We start from the raw sequence: 15,314 nt of genomic DNA, 5'->3' as shown, positions 1-15,314 counted from the left end.
GTGAATTATTAACAAAATGACCTGGTCCCCGACATGAAGACGTCACAAGACCAGAGAGCACAGCAGGACATTCCCTATCAGAGATACCCAATGACAGTCGTTCCCTTGTAGTGAAGTGGGGGAAGCTAGGGAATCCAATGGTTCTTCTTGGATAAAGTCTTGCAGTACACAAACAGGCATTCTTGGCTTAGAAAAGCAGAGATGCCTTCCCTCACACACTATTACGGGCACCTATCCTAAGTCTGTAAGTAAACAGACACAGTTCACAGACAGCCTTCTGACCCAGAAATAGGCTAGACAGGAGGGAGGATAACTCACCAGAACACAGTCCATTCCACTTACAACCCAGAATTCATCAGCAACACTGAATTCCCAGAAAAACAAAGAAGAGAATATGACTAAGAACCAACCCCCCATCACTAACTACAGGGATTAGCTCTAACTTTGTGGGGATCCCGGAAGAGTGATTAGGGACCCTAGAGAGGCATTGAGCTGAAGTCTTCCAGCTCCATGGAGAAAGGACAAGGGAGGAAGCCCCCGCATCACGGTTACAGTGGACATTGAAGAAGCCCCAATTTCTCTGAAAAATGAGATCAAGCCTCTGAATTGAAACAGATACTTCAAACAGTTTAATAGGAAATGTGTACATAGTATATACAAAATCTGCAGCTGGGTTATTTACATATGACCTTGTCTGTGTGATACACAGCCAGCACCTGAAAAAGAAATGTGAAGAGTCATCAGGATTTGTCCAGTTCCCCTTAATACACATAAACAGAGTGGAGAATACTAGGGAATAACAACATGAGAACATGGACCGGGGATAAGCTGCTGGATACGGTAGAGAAAACAATCACCAAAACAGGAAACACTACAAGATTAGGGGAACCCATATTACTTAATAGAGTCACTTTTGAATTAGCAGAATGTGTCACTTCAACAGGGGTCTCTATTGATTCCCTTCCAATAGTCAACTGTTACAGGAACGTTGTCTCCCCATTGAGAACTATAAGCAACAACATCCCAGACTCCCTCTGAGTTTCGCCCTCCTCTGCTAACTGCTGCCTGGTGAATCCTCACAGGCCCTGAACCAGGGGGACAGTAAACTGGAGAATGAGGTGGTGATGGAGACTAGAAACCTGACCATTCAGTGACCTTTTGCTATGAGGTGGAGGATCATAGTAGCTAACTTTGGAGGATGAGTTATATCTGCTGAGCGCCTTCTCTGAAGGGCAGAGCATCCTTATCTCCCAATAACACCAGTGGGAGTTTGAGAACATTCAGCAACTCATAGGCTTGGGAAAGACAAATACAAGGGCCTTGGGCGGCTAGAGTTAAGCACTGAAATCTGCAGGTAGAAGCCTAAATACCCATTATAGCCACCTGCAGAGGTCCTGATTAGGGCATTTAAATCTCTATCAGCATTGTGGTGTTTCAAATAGATATTTGAAAAACAAGGGGACTGATGTTTAAAGGCATCAGACAACTTGATGCCAGGTGAGTGGGTTTTCCAACCCCGGATACCTAAACTCAGACGCCTAACAACCACGGGTAGGTGCATCAATAGGGGTGGGGTTAGTTGTAAAGTCACCCTTTTGCTGCCCTATGTTGCAGTGGAGCGGGGCAAAGTAGCCATAAAGCTGCCCTAAGAGGCAGCTAGGAATTCCCCAGCATGCGCAAATCCCTAACACCCAGAGAACCAGCATATAGAGTGTACAGCCAGTGTAGCTGGCTGTATGTCACCAACTCCTAGCTTCCCACCCAAGTATATGGGGTATGAGCTGGGAACAGAAGATGGCACACACGGTGTGCATTGTGCTATAGCTATCTCCAGTGCAGCAATGGATGTTACGAGACAGCATAATTTAGAACAACGCCGAGTCTAGAGCTCAGGTGTATTTGAGGATCTGGGCTAGTACTTGGCTGTTACTATAGTAATGACCCCCGAGCAACCAGTACAATGCACATGCTTATCACGGAGCTTGTCCAGAGGCTGCACGTCCATCAGAATGACCAGATGTCCTGCTGTGTAATAAAAATGCTTTGAGTAATAAAAATCAACACAAGCTACTTTACAGGGCCTGATCCTTCTCTTACTTACAGCATCTGAGCAGTAGGACAACAGCGACTACTGCCCAGTATTATAGTTGCCTCTGTCTTGATCCGATTTTGGGTAGCAGGAGCGAGGAGTGTAAAGGCCCTACTGTCAATCAAAAGTTAACCCCATCCCTTGACCCAATAAGCCCTGCCCACTGGTCATCAGAAGCCCCACCCCATGGGGGTATGACTTGCGGGATCAAGGCGGACACATGACCAGAAGCAAGGTGTGTCACGTGACCCCTCTAAGAACTCCTTCCACTATACCAATCAGGATAGGTTTTGCCCTGATAGGAACGCCCTGAGAGAAGATTTAACCAATCAAGAGGAGTTCTGGGGTGTGTGACCCCTCTAAGAACTCCTCCTACTGCCCTCTACCAATCAGGAGGGGCTTCAGCCACTAGAGACCACCCTGAGGAGATTAGACCAAGTGGGGGGAATTCTGGGACAGGGTGACCATCCAGAAGTGGTTCGTATGACCCCTCTAAGAACTCCTCCCACCGCCCTCTACCAGTCGCGATGGATTTCGGCTGCAGAGGACTGCCCCGAAAGGAGACTTGACCAAAATAGGGCAGGTTCTGGGATGGTGTGACCACCCAGAAGAGGGTCGTGTGACCCCTCTAAGAACTCCTCCCAATGCCCTCTGCCAATCAAAGTGCAGCACCATCACCCCATAAGTCTCAGCGCTGGGCAGAGGAGGCCATCTCTTACCAAGAAGACGTGTTTCAGAAATTGTGGAAAGGCTGAGAGGAAACGTGGACTCCTTTACCACCCCCCTGAGAACTTCAGACTTTGTTTTAGCCCCACGGACCTTTGGACTTGTGTGGAGAATTGCTACAGCAGCAACAGTTCTGAAGAGGAGAAGGGAGCAGCCAAGGGGATTCCTTTGGCCCAGCCATTGATGGATATGCCAGAACCTGAACCTGAAGCCTAACCATTCATGAGACACCCCGATGAGCATGGTGGCCTCTCGTTGTCCGCCACCCTGGAGGAGGAAGGTGATCATTGCTTGGGGGAGTTACCGGCGGACAAGCTGAACAGAAAAAATGTCACTCAGGTAAATGAATGATTAAGAAGCAACAGTTGATGATGAGGTGTAATGAGGTTAGGAACCTGGGGTTGTGAAATCTAAAAAACAAGCAGTGAGAACTTACACTTGTTTCTTGTCTGAGACAGCTCGATGATGCCTTTCTAGAGGACCCGGAAGCCCTGGACAACGTTGCATCAAGTAGCAAAGATGAACCGGGCCCGCCTTGTTTTTGCTGAACGCCGCTAAAAATTGTTGAAGAGGACTTCGAGGACGAAGGTTATAAGGAGTTTAGAAGAAGGTTTGGCATAGAACTCGCTGAGCCAGTGCCACATCATGAGCGTAAAAATTTATGTGGGCTGTTGTATGCGTTGCTGTTTGTCCTGTTCTTAATCACTGTCTTAGGGAAAAGCTTTTTGAAGATTGTGAGGGCTGTGTCATAGATGCCCCAGCCCAACAGCACCATGACCGTGTGAATTGGACTTCAACTTTATATGTAAATTTAAATATGTAAATTAAAAAACCATCTATTGAAAGGGGCTTTGTGACTATCTGCATTTCTGTTAGAAGGTCTCTGGCCCTTAAGTGAGCTAAAAGTTTTAATAGAGCCTCTTGGTTTCTTTCCAAGGAGCTGTATGTCTTTTAAATTAAAAAAAAATGGTTTGTGAGAATCTAATTTTTGTGTTCTTGTGAAAAAAGACATCCATTTACAGCAAAATGCTGAAATGTATGTTGTGGGAGGGGGAAAATCCTAAAAATGTGTTTACGGTGTAACCATTCTGCCCATCAGTGTTGGCAACAACAAGGACTGGGTTCAGTATCTAGGAACTCCATTCCAATAACACAATGCAAAATTGGCTCAAGCCCCGAGCCAGTGGGGCACTGAGACTCCCCTACTACAAGCTAAAATCACCACTTACTGCGTTAAGTTGTAGGAGGAGCTCAGTACTTGTTCACCATTAGCCGAAAATGAATACCGCTCTGCAGTCTGTAACCAAACTCCTCTTGGACTCAAAATTAGCACTAACATTATGCAGTAGAGGCAATGGAATTGGGGGATGGGTCAGTACATCACCAGGTACAAATACCTGTCCCCAGTCTCTCTCAATTTACTGAGTTTTGGAACCCATGTCCCTTGCCTAGCGAGTGCTACTTAGTTGAAGGTGAGTCCTTCCATCACAAAAGGCCAAGTACAGTTCCACTGTCCTTGATTTACATAATCAGGATAACACCACTTTATTCTTCCTGCCTCAGTAACAGAGAAACTGGGGATCCCACCATAGCCAAAATGACAATTTGGGCTACTGTGGGCTCATGACCAGCCCCTGACGTTCTTTTCCACAACTCACCACCAGATGTCAGGGCAGATCTCATCCTGACTCTGCTTACAACAGTAAAACAAACAGGGATGGTTCAGAGAGGTGTTTGAGTACAATAGAGTTGACTCATTCTGTTGAACTGAATGGTTTTAACCACACCCCCACTGAATAGGGAAGGTAATTGTGATTACTTACCCTTGTTGCCATAGGGATAAATTTGACTGGTGTGCACCCACAGTAAGAGAGGTGGGTGGGTGAGTTCTGATTAATATGAAATGAAATAAAACCTCAGGAATTCACAGTTGCTATTGGGCAGTTTGAATATAACCCCTGGAATTGATCGAGCGCTATTGGACAGTTTAAAGGACCCAGGAGTTGGCAGAACTCTATTGGACAGTTTAAATATGACCTGGGAGTTGTTTGAATGCTATGGGTCACTCTTTCTAACAATTCAAAGCCATTAAAAGTTTAAATTAATATATTTAAAAAACAAACACCCCCCCCCACACACAAGGGTCTAAGCCAAAACAACTGAAATGTCTCAAGAGTTCACAAACCTTCACCATGCTTTAGAACAAGCATTTGCTCTAAAGACAGACAATCAAACATTTAAAAGCTCTGGGGGGCTTATTATGGTTGTGATACAACAATTTTATTTCAATCGCCACCCCAAACTTTATGCATGAAAGAAACGTTTTAAAAAACAAGCCCCAAAGAGATATACTGATATGTGGAAAAGGTCCCTACTTGGGAATGGGGACAGTTACATTAAGGATTGGGGATTTACTGTTTAATACTGTAAGAAGGCCCTACAGAAAAGAAAAAAATGTAGCTGAAAGCAACTCAGTTGTTCAGACAGCTTAATTCCTCCACCCCAGCTCACAAAAGGGAATGTTAGGAAGGGGCCTAAAGTCCTTAAATATCTAGTATTTCAGAGCTGTAGCAATCAAATCAACCTGCTAGCTACTATTTTGAAGTCTGTTTGAAACAAAGGGTTAGGATGATATAAAAACCTCAGGTATTTTGGAGACTATTTGTTTTCAACAGAAACTCTCTTGAATGGCTGCTGGACTGCGAGAGGAGGTATGCTCCCTGTTTTAAACTCTGAAAAAATATATTATATAATATCCCTCCTTGGCCATGCTGTCTTAGTAAATAATGATGCCTGTGTTTATTGCAGTGTGATCTGTTTAGCATGGAACCAGTAACTTGAAATTGCATTTCATCACCAGGCCAAGGTAAAAACCATTTTAACTGTAGTTTTGCTTAATAACTTCAGATACTACACAGGTTGCATAGGGATTTGGGGCTAATACTAACTAACAGTTTTTGCTGGTTCTTTAATCCAAAAGGCCCAAACACACATGGAGGGAACAGAACAAGCATGTGCCTGCAACACTTTATCCTATAGTAGAAGATAACTTTCTGCAATTGGCTTTTAAGTGCATGTGGGTTTATTGAAAACTATTTTGTTGCAAACCGTGTTTCAAACTCTCTCTCTGTAAAACATAGGGTTGTTTTTTTTTAAAGTATATGACTGCAAACTGATGGTAATGGTGTGTTTCAAACTAACAAGGTGGTTTTTTTGGTGTACAAAATGTGTTTTAAACTGGATTTTAAAAGTTGATTTTAAAAGCAGTTTGGTTTTTATTTTGCAAAATGAGGTGTGTTTAAAAAAAAAGTTTGTGGGTTTGTTGTTTTAAAGTGGTAGAAATAAACTCAAAACTCCTGTATGTTGTACAGCCTGAAATGGATTAGTTTGTTTTAAAGCTATGACTTTTTAAATAGAAAAATACCCTAATGAATGTTTTATTTTTAAGTTTACAAGACATTTTCATGTGATTTATAATAGTAATAATAATAATATTCTCTGCTTCACAAACCTAGCTAACACCAGCAGCGTGAGAGACCCTGACAAACTCTTTCAGTACCTGTTTTGCTCCAACTACAAGGTTTCATCCTGCGAGTTTATCGACGATGAAACAGCATGAGTGTATGGAAGGATGCAAAAGACCGGTACTCTGTCTCTGGAATTACCGAAGTTTTCATGGCCTGTTTCACCACTGCTTATGCCCGCTTAGAACTATACAACCTGCTAGATAGGTTGCAAGAGCGGTGCCCGTACCATGACACTGACTTGGTGATATTTGTGAAAAGGGAGGGTGACTGGAATCCCCCTCTGCGGGATTATTTAGGGCACCTCACAAGCAAGATTCCACCAGATCAACGCATCCTCGAGTTTGTGTCGGCAGGCCCGAAAACATACGGGTATAAGCTGTTGGGAGGAAAGGCCTGTATGAAAGTCAAAAGGTATTACCCTGAACGTAGCAAACTGTGAAAAGATCAACTTCCACAGTTTGAAAGACCTAGTCCTGGACAATTGCACAGGCCTGTGAGAAAATACATCCAAAAAGATAGAGGTGCAGCAGCCCTCTATCATAAGGAACAAAAACCAGTGGCAAATAGAGACAAAACCCTTAAGAAAACACAGAAAGTCGTTTTCAATAAGAGGGTCCTAGGGTAAGAGTTTAAAACCCTGTCCTACGGCTTTTAAAATGGATCCAAGGTGGAAACACCCCTTTTCTGCAATTCTTGAGGGGCCTAGCAACTAAGGGAAAAGTTACTTTATAAAAAATGTGTTGGATAATGCCAAACAAACGTTGTCTGTTATGCCTAAGAGTATTGGATAACATGGCTATAAAAATCATCGCAAGATATGCATGTCTGGACTTGTTGAAACAAGTTTTGAGCAAGGCTAGATATGCCCAAGCATTTAAATTTAGTTTTTACAAAATTCATCACCATCTGGTCGTTTTGCACTAAGTCGTTAGAATACAATTTTAAAATCCAGTCAAAAGATAAACCCTTGCCACGATGATGTAAGAAAAACACGCAATGATCTCTGCTGGCGACAGGGTGGGGGGTCTTGTAATTGTCTATTGTGAAACACATTGTCTGTGGCATTTTTGTTTAAAAATGTCATAATGCTTTTAGGAAACAACACGCTATTCGGGGAGGTGCCCGTATGAGTAAAAAAACTCTCCACGGTTACACTTCGCCAGATACAAGGTGAGCCAGTGTTCACCAGGTTGGTTACGTGGATGCGTGTTGACCACCAAACCTAAGGATGTCTGAGACAGCTTGCTGCCAGGGAGCCAATCATAAGGGGATTCTTTTTCATGTAAGAAGACGTTGATGAGACACGTGAGAGCTGCACGGTGCCCATGTTCACGTATAGCCAAGAAGAACATTTCTTCTCTGATTTGTCTCTATGACGTTATCAAAAACCCCATACACGATCATACTGACGGTGATGGCTAAAGCCATCCCAAAACCTATTTCTGCTCTCAGGTTCCCAATTTTAATCAGGGAACAGCGAATGGCGCATTCCTGGTCGGGAGATAGGTCAAAGGCAAACAAGGTGTAACTCTGTGCAAACTCCTCACGGTTGATTAACAGAGAACGATCTTTCATGTGTTTACCAGCTGTCTGTACCAGATTCATGTATTCTCTCATGCAGCATCCTGCCTTGAAGCCTGGTTGCAGAGGCTTGGTTACGGAATATTTCACTCACGCCAGCTCCGTACATCCAAGAAGGGCATATCCCACCTGGGCTTTGTAACAGTTCCTGCAGATGGTGGGGTTGCTGTAATTTTTTAGGATCGCCTTAATGTGTTACCTTTTAGAAACCTCGCTCTCTCCGGGGACACTGGTGCACCTTGATGATCACCTTGCCAAAGCGAAATAAGACATGTCTCTTCTGATCTGTCTTTATTTCAATGGTAATGGTATCGATGTGGTGTTTTCTGACAGGAACGTAATGAGGTTTATCGTAGGTGATGGTGAGAAACTCCTTGTTCCTTCCTTGGACAGGAACACAGCGTAACAGAGGAACAGAAAAGTCCCCCACAAACTGGTGTTCTACAATATCTGTGAACAGACACAAAAAGTTAAAAGCCCTGTGAGGTCTGCTGAGAAGGGGAATTTTTGGACGCTGTGCTTGGGGCCCAAAGCTAGAATGTTAGCTAGCTCCCCGCTGGTAGAAAACATAGAAGTAAAATCGGCGGATTTAAGACTAACTTTTGTACGCACAGGGTCATAGTTCATGACCACCTCAGGTGGTTTGGGATGATGAGCCACAGTACTGTTCATATGATCCAATAATTCGGGTATGGACTGTAGTAAGAGGAGGCGCTAAGATGTAAACCTTGGTATCAGAGGCCTGGTATGAGGCCTAAGGCCTGAACTAAAGTAATGGTCAAGACTTTGCTAACATAAAGCAAAGTGAAGCTGTGAGCCAGAGGCAGGCCCTGCTCACAGAAGCTGGCAAGGAAAGGGCTGATGCTGCAAGAAGATACATACCTAAAAGGTACTGGACACTAGAGATCAGAACATTCACATACTTGCACATTCCACACAGATAACAAGGAACAGGCCGACCCATCCCAATGACGGGCAAAAGGGTAAAATGATGGATAGAATTGTTTTGATCGAACCAACATGTACAAGGTGAGAGGTGGCACCTTACTACGTAGAGGGGTTGTACTTTGCTACGTAGAAGGGTTGCACCTCAATACGTCAGGAGTGACGTGTAACTTGTTTGTACCTGTGTATAAGAATACATCCCTGGGGCGGTGTCTTTGTCCGGCCTAGGGGGCAGTGGAAAGTCCCGCCACTGACTGAGCCGGATCCATTGCTAAGAGACACTTTCTCGTAGTATGCCCCGAGTTAGGCTAAGAAACCTACAGGGAACTGCCATTGTGTCCGAGATCGCAATAAACCTAGCAGACGTGACTTTGCACCTTACTAGAGTCTGTGGTCATTGGGGGTTCTCGTCGAGTCTGCTGCATCAGCTATCTCCAGAGCTGGGGCAGCACACGGGGTGAGCACACGCACGCAGCCGACTGATACCAACAAGGAGACAGCAGAGCACCACACTGGTAGCATCTGACAACACCTCTTGACAACACGGACCAGTAATAACCTCGTCATAGGATAAAATTCCATGCCATATCTCCAAAGGTGATTTCAAAAGAGGTGTCTTTGTTCATAGTGTTCCGGCTGTGCGGGTATTGTATTTCCACTAACCTCACCTCCCAGGCACTCCGGAGATCCCAGGGCTTAATTAGCCATATTGTAAAGTTCAAGCTGTGTTTTGAGGAAAAACTGCAGAGCTGGCATTGCTGAGCAAAGTAATGTAGAACCCGCTGTCGCTCATTTTTCTCTCTGTCTTTGCAGGAGGAATCTTTTTGTTTGTTTGTTTTGTTCATGTCTAAATGTCACAGAGTTGAAAAGCTTCCACCCAGCTGTTAAACTTATCACCCCCCAACCATTTCAACAGTGGCTGCTTTTTTCTCCCTTTTCCTTTATCCACTAGAACATTTTTGATCCTGTAAATCCTGTCTTGTTTGGGGTTTACTTTTTGTAATTCTTCAGGGTAAAAAGATCCAGTAACTGTCTCACCCTCGTAATCTTGTAATCAGTATACAGGTCTCTGGCTCCTGGTTAAGGCTTCATCTGCTATAAATAGCTCGTCAGTAAACGTCTGTTTGTAACCTTTTTCAAAGGCTCCTTTGATTTTAGATAGTCTCACGTGCTCACCTTTTCTAAAAGAAGCAACAACCAGTTTTATTTTAAAACCATCTCTATAAACCATTTTCCGTATCTTCAGAGAATGTGAAGGATTAACATCAGCGGGTCTGGTACATAGAGTTCTGTGAAAGCTCTGGTTGTAACTTTTTATAAAGTCAGATAACACATCAATGTAGCGAAAGGTGTTATGGGCTGTAAAATATCTCCACATCCTCCATATCTTTTTAAAGTTCTGTTAAATCGCTGCTTTGACTTCATTATTAGTAACAAAATGGTGAACGCCATGCCGTTTTAACAACCTGCTAAAAGGTTTGTGGAAAAAAATTCTTTCCACTGATGGGTTTGTAATTTTTGAGGCTCGACCTTTGCTAAAAATAGCTTTAAAGGCCTTGGATACCTCACCACTTGTCTTGTCTTTTAGGCCTAAGGACCAGGCATATTTGGATAGGATGTCTATCACCTTTAAGATGTACTTAAAGCCTCTGTTGTGTTTGCAGAACCGGCGCACGTCTACCAAATCTGCCAGCCATTGCGCGTTCACATCTGAAACAATGGTCTTGTTTCTTTTAAAACGTATTCGAGCCGGTTTGTGTAAAGTGTAAGCCTCCTGGTGTGAAAGCCAAGCAGTTGCCTGTCTTCTATTGAAAGTTTTACTATGCTTTTTGGCCACTCGAAAAAGAGGATTCACCTCACCAAAGCTCCCAGCTTCCCTGGGGGTATAATATATTTTCTTTAACAGAGCTGTCTGTGGAGACAGGACTGTTTCTGGTACCGTGTTTTACTAACACAAGCATGGAGGGGGATGCAGTCATATGGACACATTTAAATAAGTTTAATTAATTGCCTGGTTTAACACAACCTTTGACAGCTGTCGGTAAAAATGGACACCATGACCCTTACAATGAGGGACTCTGATCTGGTTCATTTTTCTATTTTGTCCTTTTCCGGATTTTCCTCTTGAGCTCTGCGTCTCAGACAGGAACAAAAACAGCTGATGAACGACAGGGCTACCGATGTGTAAGTTCTCAAAGGCCTCTTGAAAGGCATCGTCGAGCTGTTGAGAGATTTTCAGAGAAAAAACAGTGTTAGCCTCCCCACTGCTTGTTCTTAGATTTATGCAATGCCTGGTCGATTCTTAACCCCATTATACCCCAATGATTGATCGTTGATTCTTAATCATTCACTTACCTGAGCGACGTCTTTCCCGTTCACCTTGTCTGCTGGTGATTCCCCCAAGCCATGTCGTCTTCCAACTTTGGGGGCGTGGACAATGAGAGGCCATCACACTCATCAGGGTTCTTCATGAGGCAGGGCCGGCTCTAACGTTTTTGCCGCCCCAAGCGAAAACAAAGAGCGCCGCCCCCCCGAGTGTGGCATCGCCCAAGACCCCGCCCCCCCAACCGTGGCATTGCACAAGACCCCGCCTCCCCGGAACGTCACGTCGCCCAAGTCCCGCCTCCTCCGAGCGTCGCTTCGCCTCGACCAAGTCCCCGCCCCTCCGAGCGTCGCGTCACCTTGCCCAAGTCCCCGCCCCTCCGAGCGTCGCCTCGCCTAAGTCCCTGCCCCTCCAAGCGTCACCTCACCCAAGTCCCCACCCCCTCCCAGTTTCGCGTCGTGCTGCCCAAGTCCACCGCCCCTCCTGAGTGTCACACCGCCCAAGTCCCCGCCTCCCCGAGCGCTGTGCCGCTGAAGCCCTCCCAAGCCGAGCGCCACGCTACTCAAGTCCTTGCCCCCCAGCATGGCACCACGCCTCCCAAGCCCCTCCTCCCCCCAGCGCCACCTGACCGAACAAAAAAACAAAAACAAACCGCGAGTGCCGCCCCGTCCCGAGGTGCCGCACCAACCATGTGCCTGGTGGGCTGGTGTCTGTAGCCAGCCCTGTCCTGAGGGTTCGGGGTCGGGTTCTGAGGTATTTATGAATGGTCGAGTCAAAGGGCCCTCCTCAGAACTGTCACTGCTATAGCCCTTTATCCATACAAGCCCAAAGGTCCTCAGGGCTAAAACAAAGTCCGAAGTTCTCAGGGGGGTGGCAAAGGAGTCCATGTCTCCTCTCAGCCTTTCCACAATTCATAAAACATGTCTTCTTGGTAAGAGATGGCCTCCTCTGCCCAGCGCTGGGATTTATGGGGTGATGGTGCTGCACTCTGACTGGCAGAGGACATTGGAAAGAGTTCTTAGAGGGGTCACATGACCCTCTTCTGGGCGGTTCACTCCTTCCGAGAACCTACCCTATTTTGGTCAACTCTCCTCTTGGGGCAGTCCTCTGCAGCTGAAACCCATCGCAATTGGTAAAGGGTGGTGGGAGGAGTTCTTAGAGGGGTCACATGAAGCACTTCCGGATGGGTCACCCCACCCCAGAATTCCCCCCCGTTGGTCAAATCTCCTCTTGGGGTGATCCCCAGTGGCTGAAACCCCTCCTGATCAGTAGACGGCGGTGGGAGAAGTTCTTAGAGGGGTCACACAAATCACTTCCGGACAGGTCACCTGCCCCGGAGCTCCCCCTGATTGGTCAAATCTTCTCTCGGGGCATTCCTATTGGGGCGAAACCCATCCTGATTGGTAGAGGACAGTGAGAGGAATTCTTAGAGGGGTCACATGACACATATTGCTTCTGGTCATGTGTCCGCCTTGGCCCTGTTGACCGGTGGGCAGGGCTTATTGGGTCAAGGGGTGGCATTAACATTTGATTAATGGTAGGGCCCTTATACTACTGGAGCGCCTTGTTCTGTTGGTCTCCGTTCCGCTTCATTTCTCAAGCACTCCACCAGAACGGATGTCACTTATGATCTCGGTTGCCACCAGCTGAACAGTGGGACTTGGATCTTTCTCTAGGACCTGGAGATCTGAAATTACAGAGGACAACACGTTAGTGAACAGACTGTCAAATCACAGCTAAGTGTGATCACAGAACCTTGAAGTACTTGAGCAAAATGATCACATGGAAAAATGTGAAACTAGGCTCAGTCCTTCTATTGGGGTGGAAAATACATGAGAGATGAATAGGCCTCACTTTTCACATAGTCCCCTGTGCCTGAAATAGCTGGAGACTTATTACCTCTGAATACCATGCTACAGCAGCTCTCCAATACAAACAAAGCTTTAGGTTCCCCCATTGGTTCCTTCCATGCTCCCAACTGTGGGGAGACCTTGACTCTACCAGAAAGTCATCCACTCTGCTGCAAATGGAAGAAGATCCATTTTTTCAACAGCTTCCACTTTTAAGTTATTTTCCAGCTCTATTCAGAAGCCACTGCCTGAGCTCAGCTAAACCTGGAATTTAACAGAAGCCAGGTCCAAGCTGGTTTGTGCATGATACAGGGCACCTACTGGAAGAAAAATTGCTGGTGGGAAATTGGGGGTAGCAGAAAGTGGCTACAACTTCTTCTCACTTGGGGAGTCCACAGAGCGCCAATAAAGCCCAAAGTGTGGATAGCACTGGCTGGGGAGGGGGCATTGCCAGTACAACCAGGAGATGCACTGACTCATATCATACCTTCTGTAGCTTCCTCCTTCAGGGGAAATTAAAGCCGACTTTCTACTGGGCAAGAGTGAATTTGTCCTTTGATGTGTGGCTGATGCACTTTGCTTCATAGGTCATGTTCTCAAGACCTTTAATCATTCTTGTTGCTCTTCTCTGGATCCTCTCCAATTTCTCCACATCTTTCTTGAAATGCGGTGCCCAGAACTGGACACAATACTCCAGTTGAGGCCTAACTAGCGCAGAGTAAAGCGGAAGAATGACTTCTCGTGTCTTGTTTACAACACACCTGTTAATGCATCCCAGAATCATGTTTGCTTTTTTTGCAACAGTATCACACTGTTCACTCATATTAAGCTTGTGGTCCACTATGACCCCTAGATCTCTTTCTGCCATACTCCTTCCTAGACAGTCTCTTCCCATTCTGTATGTGTGAAACTGATTGTTCCTTCCTAAGTGGAGCACTTTGCATTTATCTTTATTGAACTTCATCCTGTTTACCTCAGACCATTTCTCCAATTTGTCCAGATCATTTTGAATTTTGACCCTGTCCTCCAGAGCAGTTGCAATCCCTCCCAGTTTGGTATCGTCCGCAAACTTAATAAGCGTACTTTCTATGCCAACATCTAAATCGTTGATGAAGATATTGAACAGAACCGGTCCCAAAACAGACCCCTGCGGAACCCCACTTGTTATACCTTTCCAGCAGGATTGGGAGCCATTAACAACTACTCTCTGAGTACGGTTATCCAGCCAGTTATGCACCCACCTTATAGTAGCCCCATCTAAATTGTACTTTCCTAGCTTATCTATAAGAATATCATGCGAAACTGTATCAAATGCCTTACTAAAGTCTAGGTATATCACATCCACCGCTTCTCCCTTATCCACAAGGCTCGTTATCCTATCAAAGAACGCTATCAGATTAGTTTGACACGATTTGTTCTTTACAAATCCATGCTGGCTATTCCCTATCACCTTACCACCTTCCAAGTGTTTGCAGATGATTTCTTTGATTACCTGCTCCATTATCTTCCCTGGCACAGAAGTTAAACTAACTGGTCTGTAGTTTCCTGGGTTGTTTTTATTTCCCTTTTTATAGATGCACCAGTGGTATCAGTTACTGCTGCTTGTCAGCTAAATTCCTTTATAACAACTCACTAATGAGCAGGACTTCAGCTGTATTTATTACTTACACATCAGCAGATATCCCCGGTACAGCCATTTCATAAGGTGCATGTCTATGTGTTCCAGGATGATGCCTAAATACAAAATGTAAAATAAATAACAGCAACAATAATAAAACCTTCTCTTGCTGAGTGCAAAGTGATATTGGCAACCCCTAGACAGGTCTTTGGCGTCTCTTACTGTGGGCCTACGGGTGAGCTGTGGGCAAGAGGATTCTGGAGCAGGTTAGAGTTCACACTGAAGAGAATGAGAGAGACATTTTTTTAAAAAGACTGTTTACAGAAACCCCATTTGCTTGAAACAGTCTGTGTGCCTCTTGCCACTGCAGTCAGTTACTGGAGACATACTAAGAGAGTGTCTTGTCCTAGTGGTCTGAGCAAAGGACTGGGGCCAGGAATGAGTGAGTTCTAAGCAGGGATCTCACAAGGTGACTGACAGGTGAGCCTCAGATGAGCCACAATGCCTGCCTGTCTCCCATGGGTGTGCTAGGGAGAAGAGGGCACAGGGTCAAAGAGGAGGAACCTAATGGTTCCTTGACAAGGTGCTGTGGCCAGGAAGGTGAAACAGCAGGCGCTATGGGCAGGTGGGCTGCATGCCTCCCAGTGATGAAGTC

At 45.4% G+C, this 15,314-nt stretch overlaps 1 protein-coding gene and 1 long non-coding RNA gene across 11 annotated transcripts in view; one reads left to right on the top strand and one right to left on the bottom strand.

The window, feature by feature from the left end:
- Positions 1 to 602: 602 nt before the first annotated feature.
- The window catches only part of LOC115642043 (maestro heat-like repeat-containing protein family member 2B), a 36,703-nt gene continuing 21,991 nt past the window's right edge, over positions 603 to 15,314 (bottom strand). For 4 of the 10 annotated variants that reach the window (XM_030545403.1, XM_030545411.1, XM_030545410.1 and 1 more), the window contains 3 exons: positions 14,710 to 14,775; positions 11,224 to 12,878; positions 10,847 to 11,089 (listed from right to left, as the gene is read on the bottom strand). In XM_030545403.1, coding sequence (XP_030401263.1) covers positions 12,781 to 12,878; positions 14,710 to 14,775 — 164 coding nt within the window. In that variant the 3' untranslated portion in view covers positions 10,847 to 11,089; positions 11,224 to 12,780. Of the gene's footprint in view, positions 717 to 10,846; positions 11,090 to 11,223; positions 12,879 to 14,709; positions 14,776 to 15,314 lie in introns of those variants that run through there. The other 6 variants (XM_030545404.1, XM_030545407.1, XM_030545409.1 and 3 more) reach the window with 6 other exon arrangements.
- Positions 725 to 8,694, top strand: LOC115642044. The gene is made up of 3 exons (XR_003998142.1): positions 725 to 5,526; positions 5,624 to 5,681; positions 6,331 to 8,694. It is a non-coding gene; the product is annotated as an uncharacterized LOC115642044 (long non-coding RNA).

The sequence above is a fragment of the Gopherus evgoodei genome, unplaced genomic scaffold (genome assembly GCF_007399415.2).
Source record: "Gopherus evgoodei ecotype Sinaloan lineage unplaced genomic scaffold, rGopEvg1_v1.p scaffold_37_arrow_ctg1, whole genome shotgun sequence".
Classification (NCBI taxonomy): Eukaryota; Metazoa; Chordata; order Testudines; family Testudinidae; genus Gopherus; species Gopherus evgoodei.
This window is presented reverse-complemented; position numbering and strand designations above follow the sequence as displayed.